The sequence below is a fragment of the Vitis vinifera genome, chromosome 3, assembly GCF_030704535.1.
Source record: "Vitis vinifera cultivar Pinot Noir 40024 chromosome 3, ASM3070453v1".
Classification (NCBI taxonomy): domain Eukaryota; kingdom Viridiplantae; phylum Streptophyta; class Magnoliopsida; order Vitales; family Vitaceae; genus Vitis; species Vitis vinifera.
In genome coordinates, this window is record NC_081807.1 from 1,045,950 (window position 1) to 1,066,227 (window position 20,278).

Here is a 20,278-nt window from a genome sequence, read left to right on the forward strand (position 1 = left end):
TTGCATTTTCGAAGTTTGATGAGACAGCTCTCATGTGATGTAGTTGAGTAAAGGCTTTTAATTAGGGTTTTTTTTGTAGGAATTCACACGCATGAATGAAAGCCATTTCTCAACACATTTGAGGTATATTTGAATGTCAGAAGCTATAAGACAGGGGGAAAGGAATTACTGAAAAACCATCACTTTCAGTTGTTTGGTTGATGAGAAATAGGAATGTGACCAAGACAAAAAAATAATCGAAGTTCAAAGAGTGGAAGAATTGAATTCAAAATAGTGTTTTTTTCTATTTTATTTTCTCTTCCTTCTTCGTCTCTGCTTTAACATTCCTCAGAACCAAACACACTCCCAGAAAATCTGTTAAGGGTTGCTGAAATAAGTGGATATTGTAGGTCATTCCCCCAATTCAATAAAATAACAAAAAGCATCCCAATAATTTGAGGCATGCAATGATTAATCTACCCAAAGGGTTCAAGGTTTTCAGCAACAAAATAGCTTAGATTTAATCCAAAACCCAAAGTATCATGATGGGTAATAATAAATAAACCAAAAGAGTCCACACGCCGATCAAACGCAATCACACAATGGCCACCCTCACTTGGCTGAGTCCCTTGGATGGGTTTCTGAAGAGAGAGAGAGAGAGAGAGAGAGAGAGAGAGAGAGACCCTCAAGAGTCATGGCCCAAGAGTAATTTAGACCTGAAGACTTTTTCTCCCCTCAAGAGTCATGGCCCAAGAGTAATTTAGACCTGACAACACCAGGTAGCTAATAATCAAACCTACCCCTCCCAAAACTTTAATGATACAGTGTTTGGTATAAGATAACCTGCTGCTTGCCCATGCAATATAGGCTACAACATTCATTTAAAAAAAATCACAAAATAAAAACCCTTTAATTTTCATAAGTTGAAATACTTGAATGTAGTATCAATATCATAAAAAGATAATAGTCAAATATCGTAATTTTTATCGAAAAATATATAAAATTCTAAATATTTTTAAATTTACATGTCAAATTTGAATTTTACAAATTTGAGTTTCTATTTTATAATTTTTCAATATGTGTATATGAAAACATATATTTTTTTTTAATCCTCTATAACGATCTCGATTTTAAATTTTATTATAAGATAAGAAATATGTTAAAAGAAGAAGAAGAAGATGGATTAGTCACTTTTATGTATGTCTTGTTGAAGAGAAAACAAGAAATATACAAAACCCATCACTTGAACTTTGTGCCACCATGCTACAAATCATACCACACAGGACTTAAATATGAATCATATTACAAAACCCAAAAGAGAAACTCAATAGATACCATAATCAAACCCAAATTATGTACATTCACTTGCCTTACAATGACAAGTAAGGCATCCTTATTGTCATATGTAGAAAGTACCGGAGTTTCTTTTGTTAAACAGAACTCCTGAGAGCTCCAAACCACTTTGATTGAAATACAGATTGGTAAGAGACCAAGACAAGAAGCACCCCCACCAGGACAGCAACACCCCAAGGAAAGCTCCCAGCTCTGTGATTGGACTCATGATGTGGATTTGGAGCCTGGAAACTAGGCCTCCCATCAGAGGAGGAGGCAATGAGGAAGATGAAGAGGATGGGCAACAAGAAGAGGAATAGCTGGAAGTTGTTGGTAGTTTGGTATAGTTGGCCCTTGTAGCTTGTGTAATTGGAGAGGGACCACAAGAGAATGACAATGGCAAAAATGGCTAGCAATGGAAGAGGTGGTGTGGAGATGTTGTTGAGGGTCTGGCCTGTCCACCCATGTTTCCACTCTGGTCCCCTTCTTTTGTGGAAAAACCACTCCATTGGATTCTCAATCTGTAGCTACCTTGGTTTATCTGCAAGAAGTAAATGGGTTTATGTAAGTAACGATGGAGTGGGTTTGCTTTGATATGGGGTTTGGTCTTGGCATAAATGCTTTGAGTGTAGAATCTATTTGGAAGTCTTCTTTCTTTTGAAGTTATTCTCATCCAGTTCGAGCCGTATTTACCAAATTTACAATTACAGATTGGAGCCAGAAATTTTCTCTAGAGGGGTACAACAATAATAATAATAATTAGGCTCAGACAGTCACTGATCTAACTAGGTCTTGATCAGGCATGGATTCACATCCTTTACAATCATATATGAAAGAAAACACATACCATTTGACTTCATTATCTAAAATCAATCTTCTTGTGCTGCTGCATATAACCCCAAGAATCATTGGCGGTATAAGTGCCATATATCCTTGCCTTCTTCCGTCTTGCTGAAATGGAGATGAAAATCAAGCACAACCTAATAGATCAAGAGAGGAAAAAGCAAGAGCATCCTTACAGTTTTGATGTTTATAGAAGGTCAGGGGGTAGGGCTATAGTTGATTTTGTTTGGATAGAATTTTATGAAAGGGCTGCTTTCTAGTTTTATTAGTAAATACAAATTTATGCGGTACAAGATATGAATAGAATAAATGAATCTCAAATAATATAGCATGAGTGATCATTTTACGAAAATGAGCAATGAAAAAAACGAAGTGTTAGAGAGGAACCATGTTCTAAGGCCCTTTTCTTAAGAACTCTCTGCTTAGAGTAATCCTTAATAGATGAGTAATCAAAAATGAAATTTGAGAACAAAAGTTTTAGGTACCTTCTTATATCTTGCCATTCAGAAGAACAGGGTAAAGAAGAAATCCAGCGATGAGAATGTGGAGATATATCAATGACATCTATCCTCTTCAGATGTAAGAGCTCACCAAGTCCATAGATGTCCAAGACACTTCTAAAAATCTGTAACTGAGTAAGGTTTGACATGCCACCCTTCTCTATAATCAACAACTTCGTCGGTCCGTATAAGTCAGAAAGTTGAAGGATTTTGAGTTGAGGAAAGCCATCTGCAGATACTTGCATTTCCCATCCACGGTATGACCACATTCTTAATCTTAAAGTCAACAATTTTGGCAGCTTCTCCAAAATCACCATTGGGTCATAGTCTAGCTCAGTATCTTCTAAGGTCAGCTGTGTTAGATTTGGTGGGAACTCGTGTAATTGCCCTATGGATCTTTCCATATGCAGCTTAGATAGATGTAGCAAAGAGCTCATGTCAAAGGATGGAACCCCGGAGAAATGTGATGCCTTAAGATACAAGGAGCGAAGATTCTCAAGCTTAGCAATGGAGTTTGAAAACTCGACCACTATCGCGTCATCCATTTTTATTTTCAGTTTCCGAAGGCTAGTTAAGTCACTTGTGTCATTTTGTTGCCAATCACTAAACCATATTCCGGACAGAGTTTGGAGATTTCTTAGATTGTCAATCCGTAATGGCTTGTCATCTTCTCTATCATACGAGAGGAAAAGGTGTCGTAGATTTTTCATTTTCTCTATCATAGTTGGTGTTCCTTTAGAAATACATATATCCAAAGTCTGTAAACTCCTTAGCTCATCTAAGGAGGTTGGAAAGTTTACACAGTCCTGCAAACTCCCCAAACAAGAAGGTGGACAGTTTGAATACCTATGCGCTGTTAATCTCAAGTACCTTAAATGAACTAGTTTCCCAAATGAATTTGGTGGCTCATAGATCTTTACATTTCCCAAGTCTAACACTCTAAGTAATTTGTAATATTTGTAAATAAAATCTAACCATGATAGTATCCCATAATATCGACTATGGGGACTACGTTGGAGTAAAAAAAAGAAGAGAGACCGAATATATGGGGTTGAATGTTCTCTGGAAGCATACCTCTCCAAGTCCAAATAAATACCTAGTCGACGGGATTTGGTGAAAGGAAAAGATGAAGTAGTTGAGGGAAGAGAAACTATGTCCTTTTGAATCTCAACAAAGTTTTGCTCCTTGGCTTTTTTTATGCATAAATCCCGTACTAGATCATGAATCCGGCATTCTGTAACTCTCTCATTAACACTCACTGCTACCGCTTGAACCAAGTTTCTATTGATTAACTCATTCAAATAATCCTCAGCAGTGTCCTCCAGTCTTTGTTCATCTTGCTGTGGAACAAAACCCTCAGCCATCCATAGAAGCAGTAATGTTCTCTTGGAGATTACCTGATCTTCTGGAAAGAGGCCTAGATAAAGAAAGCACGATTTCAAGTTGTGGGGCAGATCGATGTAGCTTAAGCTCAATATTGCATCTACTCCATTGCGTGCGGCAAAGTGCACCCGGAGTTTGTTGAACACTTCTTCCCACATAGTCGGCAACTGCTTTTTGGAAGACAACAAGCCTCCCAATACAACAATAGCCAATGGTAAACCAGCACATTTCTTCACCATTTTTTCCCCAAATTCCTTCAACTCTGGAGGACAACCGTCAGTAACATTGTCAGGGATTGCAGTTCTACAAAACAACTTCCAACCCTCTTCTTCCGAGAGAAGCTGCATGTCATGTGGAACACTTCGAGCATCTGCTTGCAAAGCAACATCCTTATTTCGAGTTGTAAGAAGTAATCTGCTGCCATTACTCTCCTCTGGGAACACCCTTGCAAGACACTTCCAATCGTCACTTTTCCATATGTCATCCAAAACTACCAAAAATCTTTTCTCCTCTAGGTGCTCGTGAAGTAAATCCTCCAACTCGTTCTCCTGCAATTTCTCTATCTGCTTTGGGTTATGAAGAAGTTGGTTTAGAATTTGCTGAAAAATATTCCTGGGTCTACAATCTTCAGATACATAAACCCAGACACGACAAGACTGAAAATGATCCATAACTCTGCTATGATTATAGACTTTCTTGGCAAGAGTAGTTTTGCCGATGCCGCCCATTCCTACTATAGAAACCACGCGGCGCCTTGGGTCCCCCGTGGTCAGCTGCTCCACTAGCTTATTTGCTTCTTCATTCAGGCCCACAATGACATGTTTTTCGGCGCGAGGAGTGGTCCGTCTTAGATTCTGCAGCATCTGACTTGAAGTACTTGTTCCTACTCCAATATTTTTTATTCCCAGGATTTCTCGCCTCCTTGAGATGTCATGGAGGTTGGTTTGGATCTCATCAATTTTCTTGCCAAGATTATGCAGATACACGGGCTTTTGGAAAATGCGCTTGACAAAGATTTTTCTCCTCAGGGCCTCAGCCTTAAGGATGAACATGTCGACAACGTCCTCAGCATCATAAGCAACATCTCGGATGTCCGAAACCCAGTTACGCACTCTTGGGTCTTCCTCTTGCTTCGCATCTGCTGCTTCTAAGAAGCAGTTGATCGCCTTCAGATCTCTATGCAGCCTCTCAATTCGTGGGCGCACCTCCTTCAAGAAAATTGCTTCTTCCATGAGTTGGTCACCAATCCTGTTTACGACAAAGGAGATTACAGCCCTTTCCATCTTAATCTTCTCCTTATTACTCCCCTTAAACAGCTGAACGGAGATGATAATCCTGAATAGGAGGGGCTAGAAGCAAGAGCTTATCGTGTTGATCATTCAAACACTACAGTTCTTTTGTGATTTGGTGGAGAGGAATGTATTTTACGTCATGCATGAGCTGGACTTGATTTCAATTGAGCAACTACCCACAATTGAGAGTAACATATCCGCCAATGGTTTCTAGATATCATTTGGTTGCTTCACTGCAAAATAAATTTTTCATCCATCAGTCTATTTTATCACTTCTTGTTTTCTAAATTATTTTTCAAAATGTGTCAGCTAGTTAATGTTAGAAAAAATGTACACCATGTTCTATAATCAACGGTCCCTCACATTCGTGGTGCTAAAAAAAACAAAAACGTGATACCTACCGAATATGAAATCTGGATCATTGAATATATGTGGTGAGATCTTGACAATTGAATAAGGGTATAAAGGAATAAGATCAAGATATAAGAATATAAACAAATGAGATTAAGGCATTACAGGACACCGTTTGATAAATGATGATTTTTTGGTAGGTATTGAAAAAATACATTTCTATATTTGACTAAACCCCTTCTTTTATTCTTGTTATCGTGTGATAAAGAAATGAACTTTCGTGTGAACGCAGAAGAGATGACTTAATTTTGATTAACCACATCCCATATAGGCTTTGGTGTTTACATGATGCCTAAAAAGTTGGAGGACTGAAGATTTCTCCCAAGGCTAGTTAACTAGCTTGAGTTATTCTGTTTCCACTCATTCAGCGTGAAAGAGCGTGGAGACGCAATGGCATGTCGTCTTCTTGCCCATCCAAGGAAAGATGTATTGAACCCAAAATAAATGAAGATAAAATAAGAGTAGTAGTTACAAATTAGAAGTCAGTTTTGAGAAGAATCTGCCTCGGTTTTCTGAAATTGGATATGCATGCCTGGATAATTAAATTTAGGCTGAAAATGTTGGATGGCCGCAGGTTGATGCTTGCATGGCCATGTCTGTTCTTGAAGCTGGCCTATCTGAACTACAGTGTGACATAATTGGATTTAGATCCATGGGGAGTGGTATACCTTTAGGTTGTGTTTGGTAGGGGTATAAGAATGGGAATGAAGGGGAATCAAACATGTGGAAGAGCGGAATAAAAAACTAGACAAGGTGAGGTAGGTTTTAATTCCCATTAAAATGAATTTTCTATTCCCATTCTCATTTGTTAGAAATAATCCAAAAACGGTAATGAATGAGAACTGGAATGGATTTCCCATTCCTCCTATTCAAGCATACAAAGCCCATTACTCTGATCACAGTGCCCACAAGCAGGCTACCGCCTATTGTACAGAGTCATCAAGCAAAATAAGCAGAATTCAACAAACCCCAATAGAGATCAAGACAGCAACACCCGGTGAAGAAGATGAACAGAATGGGGAACTATGGGAAGTGGGAACAGTTCTTTCAGCTGGTTTTATAATAGGGGGGATCGAACCAAATGACAGCAATTGGAGTGTGCAACAAAAGAAAAGTTGAGGAAACAGAGGAATCCAAAGAAGAGTGTGAAGGAATCCTGAAGCTTTGTTTGATGGCCCTGAAGAAGAGACAGATATTGTGCTGCTAGGACAAGACAAAAACATAGAAATTAATAGGATAACCTTCATTATTTATGGCTAAATCAACATGGTATTCAGAAAGAAGGAGACTATTCCAATTTACATAAATTACAAATGGAGGACTTGAAGATATGCTTGCAGGTGAAACAAAAGTGACAAGCTCAAACAGTCACCAGCCTGACTAGGTCTTGACCAAGCACGGATTCGCATCCTTTACAATCATATGTAAAAGAAAAACACCATTTATAACTTCATTACCTGAAACCAGTCTTCTTGTGTTGCTGCTTATAACCCCAGCAATCATCAGCAGTATAAGTGCCATATACTGTCACCATTTCCTGTCTTGCTGAAATGGAGATGAAAATCAAGCACAGCACAGCCTATTAGATAAGGGAAAAAAAAGGAAAAAGAAGATGAGGGAGTAAGGCTATAGTTGATTTTGTTTGGATAGTCTCATTTGGGAAAATGATGCCCTCTAGTTTTATTAATAGAAAATGAAAAATTATGGAGTACAAGAGTTTAACATCGATTTCATTTCAAGTGCATTATGAATAGAATAAATGAATATTGAATAATATAGCAAGAGTGATCATATCAGTCATATGTACGTGGAGAAAGAACAATGAAAAAATGGTGTTAAACAATGCTCTGTGGCCCATTTTTAAGAACTCTGCCTGGAGTAATACTAGATGTATGAGTGATAAAATATGAGATTAAGCACAAAAGAGCCAAGTACCTTCTTACATCACGCCAGTCGGACGAACAGGGCAAGGAGGAAATTCAAGGATGATGATCTAGAGATGTAGTAATGACATCTACCTTCTGCAGAAGTAAGAGCTTGCTAAGTCCATTGATGTCCAAGACGCTTTCAAAAACCTGCAACTGAGTAAGCTTTGACATGCCACCCTTTTCTATATTCAACCTCCTCGTGCGGTTTAACCCAAAAAGTTGAATTACTTTGAGTCTAGGAAAGCCATGTGCAGATACTTGCATTTCCTCTCCAAGATATGAGTCCTTCCTTAATCTTAGAGTCAACAATTTTTGCAGCTTCTCCAAAATTGCCATAGGGTCATAGTCCAACTCAGTCTCTTCTAAGGTTAATTGTGTTAGACTTGGTGGGAACTGACGTGCATTAGGTAACTGTGGTATGCGTCCCTTTATTTGCAGCTTAGATAGATGTAGCCAAGAGTTCATGACAAAGGATGGCATGCCGGGGGGATATGCCTCAAGATACAAGGATCGAAGATTCTCCAGTTTGGCAATGGAGTTTGAGAACTCAACCATTTCCAAGTCAAATTTCCCTTGAATTTTCAGTTTCCCAAGGCTAGTTAACTTACTTGTATCATTTTGTTGCCAATCACTGACCCATATGTTAGACAGAGTTTGGAGAAGTGTCAATTAGCAATGGCTTGCCATCTTGACTATGATAGAAGAGGAAGAGATGTCGTAGATTTTTCATTTTTTGTATCACAGTTGGCTTTTCCAATATAACAATACCAATATCCAAAGTTTGCCACCTCCTTAAATTACCTAAAGAGGTTGGAAGCTTTGAAAAGAACGAATTACTCTCACGGAATGTGAATGGAAGCTTTATACTCAAGTACGTTAAATGAATTAGTCTCCCAACTGAACTTGATAGTCTATTGCGAAACTCTATACCTTCCAAGTTTAACACTATGCAATTTAAAATGCCTATAACGGAAATGAGGTGGGAGAAATAATATCAAATTGTCAGTTTTTGGGTCGAAAGAGTGAAGGGTGCGAAGATATGTAGTTGAAACATACCCCCCGAGCCAAAATGGATACCTTGTCGACGACATTTGGTTGAAGGGTGAGATGAACAAGATGAGGGAACATGAACTATGTTATTTTGAATCTCAAACAGCTTTTGCTTTTTTGCCTTCTTTATGCATAAATCCCTTACTAGATCATGAACCCGACATTTTTTACTTCTCTCATTAATACTCACTGCTACTACTTGAATCAAATTTCTATTGATTAACTCATTCAAATAATCCTCAGCAGTGTCCTCCATTCTTTGTTCATCTTGTTGTGGAATAAAACCCTCTGTAATCCATAAAAGGAGTAATTCTCTCTTGGGGATGACCCAATCTTCTGGAAAGAGGCCTAGATAAAGAAAGCATGATTTCAAGTTGTGGGGCAAATCGATGAAACTTAAGCTCAATATTGCATCTACACCATTGCCTTCAGAGAAGGGCACCTGGAGCTTGTTGAGCACCTGTTCCCACACAGTCGGCAACTGCTTTTTGGATGATAACAAGCCTCCCAATACAACAATGGCCAATGGCAAACCAGCACATTTCTTCACCATCTTCTCCCCAAATACCTTTAACTCTGGAGGACAATTGTCAATAACATTATTGGGGATTGCAGTTCTACAAAACAGCTTCCAACTCTCTGCTTCAGAGAGAAGTTGCATTTCCAAGGGGACACTCTGAATATCTGCTTGCAAAGCAACATCCCTATTTCGAGTTGTAAGAAGTAATCTACTGCCATTGTTCTTCTTTGGAAACACATTTTCAAGACATTTCCAATCTTCACTGTTCCATATGTCATTCCGTGTAAAAAAAAAAAAAAAATCAAAATCCCCAATCTTTAAAAACCCCTCTTCCATTCTCAATTGAGCCCTAATTTCAAAATCTTTCAAAAAGGGTCTTCATCTTCTTCTTCTTCTCTTCTTCATTGCATAAGCTTCCACCACCAAGGTTGCTGAAATTTATTTATGATGAAGTCCTCCTCCCTCATCATTCTTTTCAACATTGGAAATCTCTACATCAATGTTTCATTGGCGCCATTTCTTTTCCGGAGTGGCTCATTCACAGGTTTCTTAGCTTAAGCTATCTTTTTCGGGAACCTTAGGTGTTCGGTTTGTCCATCTTTCTCTCCACCATTAGCTTAATCTAGATGCTTTCTTTGTGTGGAATCCTTTCACAACATATTTTTTTGGGGTTTCATTTTTGCCTTGGATTGTTTTTGCTTTCTAGCAATGTTAATCCTAGGCTTTGTTTGCTCATTGTGAGTGCCCTCTATACATTTTCATGCTTGGAATCTATTTTCATGGTGATAAAGCATTTTTTGAAAGTTTTTAAATGAAACCATGTGATGAGATTTAGGAGGAGTTTCGTATATCTTATGATGGGAGTTAGGGGGAGATTCTTGTATCCTATAGTTTTTTTGGGATGTTGATATGGATACTTGGTAATATGTGAATACTTGATTTTTGAGTATTTGACATTTTGTTGAAATGTGGATGTTTGTTGATTTGGATGTGAGATATTCTGCTAATTGAATTGTCATCCATTTGTCTTTTTTCTTGGATAGAAAGGGAGAGATTGTGGCCCTTTGTCTCTTTCTGGGACAAAAAGGGGGAGAGACATTGTAGTTATTATTTTGGTGATTGGATATATGTGGATATCTATGTGTTAATTCATTCAAATCTTGTGGAAGTGCCTTGGAATATGTACAGGTGCTACTAATGTTTTTCTTGAGATTTTTTTTGCAGGTATTGTAGTACCTAGGTTGTGGTTTTGAGTGAGCGAGTGGCCTTGTATGAGTGTTGGGTGGGGTTTACTTACTTATACTCATTCGTGTTGTAAAGGGTTTTGTCCCAGAATTGCTAAAGGGGGAGATTGTGAGTGTTTAGCTAGGTTGGCAATTCCGGACAAAATTCCTAAGTGTCCCCTAACTCGGCTTTCCTATTCCTATTCGGACTACTTGACTTTGAAGACTAAGACTTTGCTAAGAGGCCGAGGTATGTAGTCGAGTGTAGAGTGATTGGGTGTGAATCAACCCGGTTTTTAATCTTTAAATGTGTTAGAAAGTTGGGAAAAATGATTTTTGGTGCAAGGCTTTCATTCCTCTGTTTCTGGATCGATCCAAGTGTAGGGGTGGATCTATCGAACTAATGTTTTTTTGATCAAATCTCGGCCATTAGATTAAGGGTTTCTTTTTACACTATAAAAACCAATCTTCTCTCATTTTCTGGAAGAGAGACTGCTGAAAATGTGGGGAGAGCAGCCACACTCCAAGTGTTCTTCATTTTCTCATTTTTGCTTTCCTAATTTGGGGTTTTTGATTGCAAAGAAAATCCACTTCTCTTAATGTTTTCCAAACTAGTTTTCAATGGATTTTCTTGAGCAATAAATGGGTTGATTCATTACTTCATTCACATCTCAATCTTTCATTCTATTTGGGTTTGTGCAAAAACCCATTTTCTTCTTGTGTGGATTCAAGAAGAGGCCGAGATTGAACTTGGTGCGGACTCCAAGTGTGCTTCAAAAGGAGAAGCTGAAAATGAAGGTACTAGTCAAGTATTCTGGGAAGGATTGGTTGGCTTGAGCTAGGTAAAACCTTGTACTCAGTTTTTATTCCTCATAATGGAGTTTTCAATCGGTGATAGGTCCGTGGTTTTTGATCTCTTCGGAGGTTTTCCACGTTAAAAATCCGGTGTTCATTGTCTCTTTCTCTCACTCTATATTTTGATTTATTTTTGAGGAGTGTTGAAGTATTTGCATGTGTTTTGCATTTATAAATTGTTGGGAGAGTGTTGATGCATACATTATTGCTTGCGGATGTTTTGCTTTGTTGAAAAGTTATTGGAAGAAAAAATTCTTGACATTAAGATAGTCTAAGGTTAGGTAATCTTTGTTGGGAGAATTTTTAAATTGTTTTACAACACCTATTCACCCCCCTCTGGGTGTGGTTCATTATTGAGATTCACATTTTCATCTTCATTTGGTCTAAGCTAGCAAGTTGAAGGATTTTGAGTTGAGGAAAGCCATTTGCAGATACTTGCAGTACTCCTTGTCTGAGTTTTGAGATCATCCTCAATCTTAAAATCAACAATTTTGGCAGCTTCTCCAAAATCGCCATAGGGTCATAGTCCAGTATAATCCTATCTAAGGTCAACTGTGTTAGATTTGGTGAGAATTCATGTGCTCTAGGCAATTGCTTTATGTTTCCCTTCATGTGCAGCTTAGATAGATGGAGCCAAGAGTTCATGACAAAAGATGGAATGCTACGGGGATCTGAATCCAAAAAACTGTAGTGACTTGATAATGAGTGATAAAGACTGAAGGTATATGATGATGTCTCAAGCTGCGGGAAGGGATCTAATAGATCTGATATGTCACGATCATCACGTTCATATTGATTAAGATACAATGAGCGAAGATTCACATGCTTGGCAATAGAGTTTGAGAACTGGGACACTTCCAAGTCAAATCCCACGTTGATTTTCAATTTATGAAGGTTAGGTAACTTACTCGTATCATTTTGTTGCCAATCACTAAACCATATGCCGGATAGAGTTTGGAGATTTCTTAGATTGTCAATTCGTAATGGCTTGCCATCTTGTCTTTCATACGAGATGAAAAGGTGTTGAAGATTTTCCATGTTCTGCATCATAGTTGATACCTTCCTAAAATTATTTATATCCAATGTCTGCAAACTCCTTAAATTACCTCAATATGTTGGAGAATAAGTTCTAAGCAGGAAATTTACTCTCAAATACCTCAAATGAATCAGTTTCCCAAATGCTCTCGGTATTTCAACGAATAAACCTTCCAAGTCTAGCACCCTAAGCAGTTTGAAATATTTGCAAATAAAATCTAATTGTTGTAGACGGCACCAATGACCTTTTAATGTGAAGAAGAAGAGAGAGCAAATGTATGGAGTTGAATGTTTTGTGGAAGCATACCTCTCCAAGTCAAAATAAATACCCTGTCGATGGGATTTGGTTGAAGGAAAAGATGAACTCACGCTCTTTTTTATCTCAAAAAGGGTCTGCTCTTTCGCCCTTTTGATGCATAAATCCCGTACTAGATCATGAATTTGGCATTTTGTTGCTCTCTCATTAACACTCACTGTTACTACTTGAACCAAGTTTCTACTGATTAACTCATTCAAATAATCCTCAGCGGTGTCCTCCATTCTTCGTTCATCTTTCTGTGGGATAAAACCCTCTGCCATCCATAGGAGGAGCAATTTTCTTGTGGGGATTATCTGATCTTCTGGGAAGAGGCCTAGATAAAGAAAGCATGATCTCAAGTTGTGGGGCAAGTCAATGTAGCTTAAACTCAATACTGCATCTACTCCTTTGTCACTGGAGAAGTGCGCCTGTAGGTTCTTGAGCACCTTTTCCCACTCAGTAGGCAATTGCTTTTTGGATGATAACAAGCCTCCCAATACAACAATGGCCAATGGTAAACCAGCACATTTTTTCACCATCCTTTCCCCGAATTCCTTCAACTCTGGAGGACAACTCTCAGTAACATTGTCAGGGATTGCACTTCTACAAAACAACGTCCAACTTTCCGTGTCCGAGAGGAGTTTCACTTCGTAGGGAACGCTTTGAGCATCTGCTAGCAAAGAAACATCCTTATTTCTAGTTGTAAGAAGTAATCTACTGCCATCACTCTCCTCTGGGAATGCATTAGCAAGACATTTCCAATCATCACTTCCCCATATGTCATCCAAAACTACCAAAAACCTTTTCTCCTTCAGGCGTTTATGAAGGAAATCCCCCAACTCGTTCTCCTGCAATTTCTCTATCTTCCTTGCTTCATCTCCCGTTGGTGTATAAGGAAATTGGTTTAGAATTTGTTGAAAGATGTCTCTGGGTCTACAATCTTGGGATACATAAACCAACGCACGACAAGACTGAAAATGATCCACAACTCTGCTATGATTATAGATTTTCTTGGCAAGAGTAGTTTTGCCGATGCCGCCCATTCCTACAATAGAAATCACACGGCGCCTTGGGTCTCCTTTGGTCAGCTGCTTCACAAGCTCTTTGGCTTCTTCATTCAGGCCTACAATGACATGTTTTTCTGCACGAGGAGTGGTCCGTCTTAGATTCTGCAGCATCTGAGTTGAAGTGCTTGTTCCTTCACCAATATTTTTTATTCCCAGGATTTCCCGCCTCTTTGAGATGTCTTGGAGGTTAGTTTGGACGTCATCGATTTTCTTGCCAAGGTTATGCAGACACCTCGGCTTTTGGAAAACGCGCTTGACAAAGATTTTTCTCCTCAGGGCCTCAGCCTTGAGGATGAACATGTCGACCACGTCTTCAGCATCATAAGCAACATCTCGGATGTCTGAAACCCAGTTACGCACCCTTGGGTCTTCCTCTTGCTTTGCATCGGCTGCTTCCAAGAAGCAGTTGATCGCCCTCAGATCTCTATGCAGCCTCTCAATTCGTGGGCGCACATCCTTCAAGAAAACTGCTTCTTCAATGAGTTGGTCACCAATCCTGTTTACGACAAAGGAGATTACAGCCCTTTCCATCTTAATCTTCTCCTTATTACTCCCCTTAAACAGTCGAACGGAGATGATAAATCTTTAGCAGGAATGCCAAGAAGCAAGACCTTATCATGTCGATCAAGGTATCTTCATTGACCAAACCATTGCATTATTGTGTTTTTGTTTTTTTGGTGGAAAGGACTGAGAAGAGTATTTTATGTAAATGCCAGAAATGCATGAGCTGGACTTGATTTTGATCGACCAACGACCCATCATATGAAGGCAATATTTAATTCAGAAGTTGAAATTCAGCTAGCAATCAAAGAAGTCTCTCACCTTCTATTCATAATTTAAAATTTGTTCATCCATTAGTCTATTTTATCCCTTTTGGTTTTATTTTTTATTCTCTTTCAAATGTGTTAGGTGTCGAAAAAATGTACAGAAAGTTTTATAATTAATGGCCTCTCACATTCGTGGTGGTAAAAATCAAAACAATTTTGTGAAAGTTGTAGGTTTGCTTTGATCCAGACTTCTCATTAATTAGACCAAGTCAAGCAAACACTGAATGGAATATGAAATTTGAATAATCTTGGCTTCTGCAATTTGAATGAACAACAGGGGAAGCCAAAACGGTGCATCATTTTGGCAGTGCCCACATGCATGCTTCCACCTTGCTGTACAGACTTGTCAAGCGGTATAAGCAGACAGATAATTTTGATTCAACAATGTACCCAATGGATACCAAGACAGCAACAATTCCAATGAAGAAGATGAATAGAGTGGGGCACTACGGGCACGTTTGATCAACTGGGGTTGAAATATAGGGAACTAAGTGAGAGAAATTGGCATGTGCAGCATGAGAAAAGTGGAGGAAACAGAGGAATCCATAGAAGAGGATGGAGGAATCCTGAAACTTTGTTTGATGCCTCTAAAGAAGAAACAGATATTGTGTTGCTAGGTGAAGATAGAAACATAGAAATTAATCAGATGCCCTTAATTATGTAGATGAAAATCAGCATGGAATCTGGAAGTAAATGGATGTAAATCACAGGGATGGATCCAAATCACAGAAAAATACAAGAACAATAAACAAATTATACACTGAGACCTGTTGAAAAAACTATTATGATTGAGTTGATAACAATCTGCATCCTATGCATACAATCTCAGTCTCTAATACTTACTCATTAAAGTTCTGACAGTCACTGACCTAAAAGGTCTTGATCAGGCATGGATTTTACAATCACATACAAAAGAAAACCCAATTTGTATATTCATTATCTAATGACAATCTTCTTGTACTGCGGCTTATAACCCGGACAATCATCAATGGTAATAGTGTCATATCTTGAGACCTAATTTCCTGAGATGGATATGAAAATCAAGAACAACATCTTAGCCCAAGAAAAAAAATTGAGCAGATGCTTACAGTTTTGATGTGTACAGAGTGGGTCAGGAGTAGGGTTATAATTTGGAAATAGAAATGTATTAGTCACATTTACCTTTTGTAGATGTGAGAGCTCATTAAGCTTAACGATTTCCACGAAACTTGCAAAAATCTGCAATTAAGCTTTGACATGCCACCTTTCTGTATATTCATCCTCTTCCATACTGTTAAGTTAGAAGGATAGAGAATTTTTAGTTGAGAAAAGCCATTTGCAGATACTTGCTTTTCCATCTCCATGGTATGAGTCCTTAATCTGAGAGCTAGTCAACGATTTTGGCAGCTTCTACAAAATTGTCATAGAGCACTCGTTGTAAGAGACCATTCATTTTTATGCATGTCCTGTCGTACACAAAACAAGAAATGTACAAGAGCCACCATTTTAATTTGTGCCACCATGCTGCCCATTCATGCCACACAGACATATGAATCATAATACAAAACCCCAAAAACAAGAAACTCGATCGATACAATAATCAAAGCAAAAATATGCACATTCTCTTGCCTTAGAATGACGAGTAAGACATCCTTATATTCATATATAGAAATTATCAGAGTTTCTTTAACAAAGAAGAGCTCCAAACCACTTTGATTGAAATGCAGATTGGTAAGAGACCAACACAAGAAGCACACCCCTCATTAGGATAGTAACACCCCAAGGAAAGCTCCCAGCTCTGTGATTGGACTCATGCTGTGGATGTGGAAGCTGAAAACTAAGCCCCTCGTTGGTGGAGAAGGAAGCCATGAAGAAGATGAAGACCAATTCATTGTAGCTTGGTGTAACTGGGCCTTGTAGCTTGTGTAAAACCAATTCATTGGTTTCTCAATCCCTGATCCCCTTCTCTTGTGGAAAAACCACTCTATTGTTTTTTCAGTCTCTACCTTAGTTCATCTGCAAGAAGTAAATAGGCTTATTACGCATGAATTGAAATTTCGAATTTTACGGATATATCGGTACTTCGATTTTATGGATATATCGGAAATATCGGTGAATATTTTTTCACAAATATTAGTAAAACAAAAATTATTTAAAATTCATATGAATGTTTGGAAAAACTAAAAAAAAATGATAAAATAAGTAAAAATACATATTTTAAAGTTATCTTGTAAATATAATTGACATATATATAATCAAGAAGAAAAACATCGTAAACAGATATATCGATAGATTCGATATTTGAATTTTAAAAATAATAAAAATAAATTTTGAAAGTGTATAAAGTTAGAATTGAGTTAATAAATATTTGATCTTATTGAATAAAAATAATTTATACATAAATACAATACATATGACATTGTAATAGTGTTTAGTATTAAAAGGAAGATTGATGTGGTTCCATTATATTGTTAGATAAAGGGAGCTTATTTTGTTGAAGACGATATTTATTTTAAAAATTTTAAAATACTTTTATTAAAACATATTTTATTATATTTTAATTAAAAAATTAAATTAATTTATATAAAATATTTTATTTGAGATTTAATTTTTTAAATTTTATTAAAGATATGTAACATTAATTTATTTAAATAATTAAAATTATTAATAATTTATTTTATTAAATTAATTTTAATTTATAAAATACATAAAAATCAAAATTTCAATCCATGATTAGTGATTTAATCAAAATAAAGTTGGATAATTAATAATTATTTATATAGTGGGAGGAAAATTGTTCTCATGATTTGTTTATTTATTTATTTTTTTTATCTCTACTAAATCTAAAAATCAAATGGGCCACCCTCTTCTCTCACACTCACTCGGGCTGTCGGGCATCAAGAAGCCCTTTTCTGAAGACGAGAGAATCCCTAAAAAAGCCCTATTTTCCTCTGCCACTCTCAATCCTCGCAGGTACTAATCTAATCATGTTATTATTTATTTTTTTGCAACCCCCGTTTGATTCCCAAGAAAATCCATCCCCCATTCGATTTCCGGGAAAATTCATCCTCGTTTGATTTCCGAGAAAATCCATGCAAAACCCCCAAGGAAAACCAAAAAAATTGCTTTTCTTTTGCTCCCTGTGTTTTCTGGATCTGTTTTAGGGGTCTTTTTGCTGTTGTGCCATTGGATTTCAATTTCACGAACCCTAAATACACGATTTTTGAGCCAGGCTGAAAAACACAACCTTTGCCTGCAAATACCGGCGATATTTTCGGCCATTTTTTGAAATCCTCCTCCGGCTGCTTCACGCGTCAGCTCCACTCACGATTTATCGGTTCTAAGCCGATATTTCGTCTATATATCGCCGATTTTGCCGATTTCTCGCCGATTTTTCACCGATATTCCTTTCGATTGATAATCGGTGTTGAATTTCGTTTCGAGGCGGCCCGATATCCGATATATCGGTGAAATATCGCCGATAAAATCAGATTTTGCAATCCATGTATGCAAGTGATCATGGAGTGGGTTTGCTTGATTATATTAGGTTAGGTTTTGGCATAAATGCATTGAGTATAGAATCTATTTGAAAGTCTTATATCTTTTCAAGTTCTGCACGTCCAAATTGTCGTTACCAATTTTACAATTAACAGAGTCAGAGTCATGATAACGAAAAAAAAAAAAAAAAAATTATAAAATCATTTTCAGTAAATAAGAATTGATTATACTTCTTATCTTTAAATTTATCATTGTTGTAGACTAATCAATACAAATAATTGGTTCCAAATGTGGGATTTGTTACCAAAACTATATGATTACATGAAAATCTTTTGCCTCTTTATAAGAGTAATTTTAGTGGATAAGATCCTTAACAGGGAGTTCAACTTCTGACATCCCCTGCATAACGTAATAGGACTGATTCAAACTTCACAATTCAATAGATGGACCATTTCGGGCTTGGCCGTAGAAAACCCGCACTCGTTGCTATTCATAAGAATAGATAAATGCATACAATCTTGGTAGCAAATTATTACAATAATAGGAACAGAAAAGCACACGCTTTGCTAGGTCTTAATCACTTATCAACTCACATAATTTACAGTAATATACAAAAGAATTATACAAATTTCCATGGAACCAAACACACTATGCATAAACAATTTTCTCGTACTGCTGCATAGGCCTCAGCAATCATCTGTGATGAAAGTGAATTGCACCCTTATTCGATCCTGTGTGCCTGAAATGAAATGAAAAATCAAGCACAGCTAGTCAGCTCAATAATAGCAACAATCATCATTACAATTTCTAACAGAGATTGATTGGCTGATGTTCTGGCTTTTTGTTTTTTGTTTTTATCTTTATTGCTTTTTTTTTTTTTTTAATCTTTTTTTCTGTGAACATTATATGGTTCTTTGTATCATGTGTACATGGCCAAGAATTACGGGGTTGGGTCCAAATCAAGAACAAATCAAGAATACATGTTGTACAAACAATCTAGACTAATGCAAACAATCTCAATCTCTAATTCTAATAATAAGCTCAGACAGTCACTGACCCGACTAGGTCTTGATCAGGTATGGATTCACCAATCTTCTTGTGCTACTGCTTACAACCCCAGCAATCATCAGCGGTAAAAATGCCATATAATTTCGCCTTCTTCTGTCTCGCTGAAAATGGAGATGAAAATCAAGCACAACCCATTAGAGTGAGAGAGAGAGAGAAATGTTATTAAATGATTTTGTTCTGATAGAATCTTATTTAGGAAAAGGCTGCTCTCTAGTTTTATTAGAAAATGAAAAATTATGCAGTACAAGAGTTCAACATGGATTTCATTTTAAATGCATTATGAATAGAATAAATGAATATAGAATAATATAGCATGAGTAATCATATCAGTCATATGTGGAAATAAGCAATGAAGAAAAGTGTTACAGAGGAACCATGTTCTAGGGCTCCTTTTTTTAAGAACTCTGTACCTCGACTAATCTTGAATGTATGAGTAATCAAAAATGAAATTTGAGCATAAATGAGTTAGGTACCTTCTAATTTTATGCCATTCAGAAGCATATGGCAAGGAAGAAATCCAACGATGACATGCATTGACATCTACCTTCCTCAGATGTAAGAGCTCACCAAGTCCATTGATGTTGAAGTCACATCCAAAAATCTGCAAGTGAGTAAGTTTTGGCATGCCACCCTTATTTATAATCAACAACCTTGGTGATTCTCGTAAGCCAGAAAGTTGAAGGATTTTGAGTTGAGGAAAGCCATTTGCAGATACTTGCATTTCCTCTTCAAGGTATTTGGCCCCGAATCTTAATCTGAAAATCAACAATTTTGGCAGCTTCTCCAAAATCATCATGTGGCCATAGTTTAGTTTAGCACGTTCCAAGGTCAATTGTGTTAAACTTGGCGGGAACTCATGTGCTTCAGGTAACATCGGTATGTATCCTGCCCTCAGCAGCTTAGATAGATGAAGCCAAGAATTCATGACAAAGCATGGAATAATGTTGGTAGGTGATACTACCGTAAGATACAAGGAGCAAAGATTCGCAAGCTTAGCAATGGAGTTTGAAAACTCGACCACTATCTTACCATCCGCAACTATTTTCAATTTTCGAAGGCTAGTGAACTCACTTGTGTCATTTCGTTGCCAATCACTAATATATATGGATTGCGGAGGGTTTTATTCCACAACAAGATGAACAGAGAATGGAGGACACCGCTGAGGATTATTTGAATGAGTTAATCAATAG

The 20,278-nt window shown here is 37.4% G+C and overlaps 4 protein-coding genes and 1 long non-coding RNA gene across 6 annotated transcripts; 1 reads left to right on the forward strand and 4 right to left on the reverse strand.

Moving 5' to 3' along the window:
• Positions 1-1,144: 1,144 nt before the first annotated feature.
• Positions 1,145-11,525, reverse strand: LOC100260633 (disease resistance protein RPP13). The gene is made up of 5 exons (XM_010648973.3): positions 7,676-11,525; positions 7,198-7,285; positions 2,640-5,562; positions 2,159-2,262; positions 1,145-1,852 (listed from the first exon to the last, which is right to left on the reverse strand). Exons 3-4 carry the CDS (start codon positions 5,318-5,320, stop codon positions 2,217-2,219), a joined length of 2,727 nt encoding a protein of 908 aa, XP_010647275.1. The 5' UTR covers positions 5,321-5,562; positions 7,198-7,285; positions 7,676-11,525; the 3' UTR covers positions 1,145-1,852; positions 2,159-2,216.
• On the reverse strand, positions 1,410-1,820 carry LOC104878769 (uncharacterized). The gene has a single exon (XM_010649413.1). It carries the CDS (start codon positions 1,818-1,820, stop codon positions 1,410-1,412), a length of 411 nt encoding a protein of 136 aa, XP_010647715.1.
• Positions 7,194-14,247, reverse strand: LOC109122296 (disease resistance protein RPP13). The gene is made up of 4 exons (XM_019218809.2): positions 12,659-14,247; positions 8,746-9,500; positions 7,759-8,240; positions 7,194-7,319 (listed from the first exon to the last, which is right to left on the reverse strand). The coding sequence occupies exons 1-4, from the start codon at positions 14,245-14,247 to the stop codon at positions 7,194-7,196; spliced, it is 2,952 nt and encodes a 983-aa protein (XP_019074354.2).
• Positions 14,248-17,380: 3,133 nt separating this feature from the next.
• On the forward strand, positions 17,381-19,420 carry LOC104878483 (uncharacterized). The gene is made up of 2 exons (XR_785322.3): positions 17,381-17,495; positions 19,097-19,420. It is a non-coding gene; the product is annotated as an uncharacterized LOC104878483 (long non-coding RNA).
• On the reverse strand, positions 18,487-20,051 carry LOC104878485 (probable disease resistance RPP8-like protein 4). 2 transcript variants are annotated; one of them, XR_009465356.1, is made up of 3 exons: positions 19,562-20,051; positions 19,078-19,189; positions 18,487-18,759 (listed from the first exon to the last, which is right to left on the reverse strand). XR_009465356.1 is itself a non-coding variant. In XM_019218644.2 (2 exons), exons 1-2 carry the CDS (start codon positions 20,011-20,013, stop codon positions 19,147-19,149), a joined length of 495 nt encoding a protein of 164 aa, XP_019074189.1. In that variant the 5' UTR covers positions 20,014-20,051; the 3' UTR covers positions 18,880-19,146. The 2 variants fall into 2 exon arrangements, 1 of the variants encoding a protein (XP_019074189.1); XM_019218644.2 differs by lacking the exon at positions 18,487-18,759 and having other exon boundaries at positions 18,880-19,189.
• Positions 20,052-20,278: the final 227 nt, after the last annotated feature.

Coding starts and splice junctions, on each gene's coding strand:
- LOC104878769 (XM_010649413.1), bottom strand. CDS start 1,820: ATGGAGTGGTTTTTCCACAAAAGAAGGGGACCAGAGTGGAAACATGGG.
- LOC100260633 (XM_010648973.3), bottom strand. CDS start 5,320: ATGGAAAGGGCTGTAATCTCCTTTGTCGTAAACAGGATTGGTGACCAA. Junction 2,263..2,639: donor GAATGGCAAGATATAAGAAG/GTACCTAAAACT, acceptor TCTCCATTTCAG/CAAGACGGAAGAAGGCAAGG.
- LOC104878485 (XM_019218644.2), bottom strand. CDS start 20,013: ATGAATTCTTGGCTTCATCTATCTAAGCTGCTGAGGGCAGGATACATA. Junction 19,190..19,561: donor GAATGGCATAAAATTAGAAG/GTACCTAACTCA, acceptor CTCCATTTTCAG/CGAGACAGAAGAAGGCGAAA.
- LOC109122296 (XM_019218809.2), bottom strand. CDS start 14,247: ATGGAAAGGGCTGTAATCTCCTTTGTCGTAAACAGGATTGGTGACCAA. Junction 9,501..12,658: donor ATTTATTTTGACTTGGAGAG/GTATGCTTCCAC, acceptor CATATGGAACAG/TGAAGATTGGAAATGTCTTG. Junction 8,241..8,745: donor AACCAAATGTCGTCGACAAG/GTATCCATTTTG, acceptor TGAAAATTCAAG/GGAAATTTGACTTGGAAATG.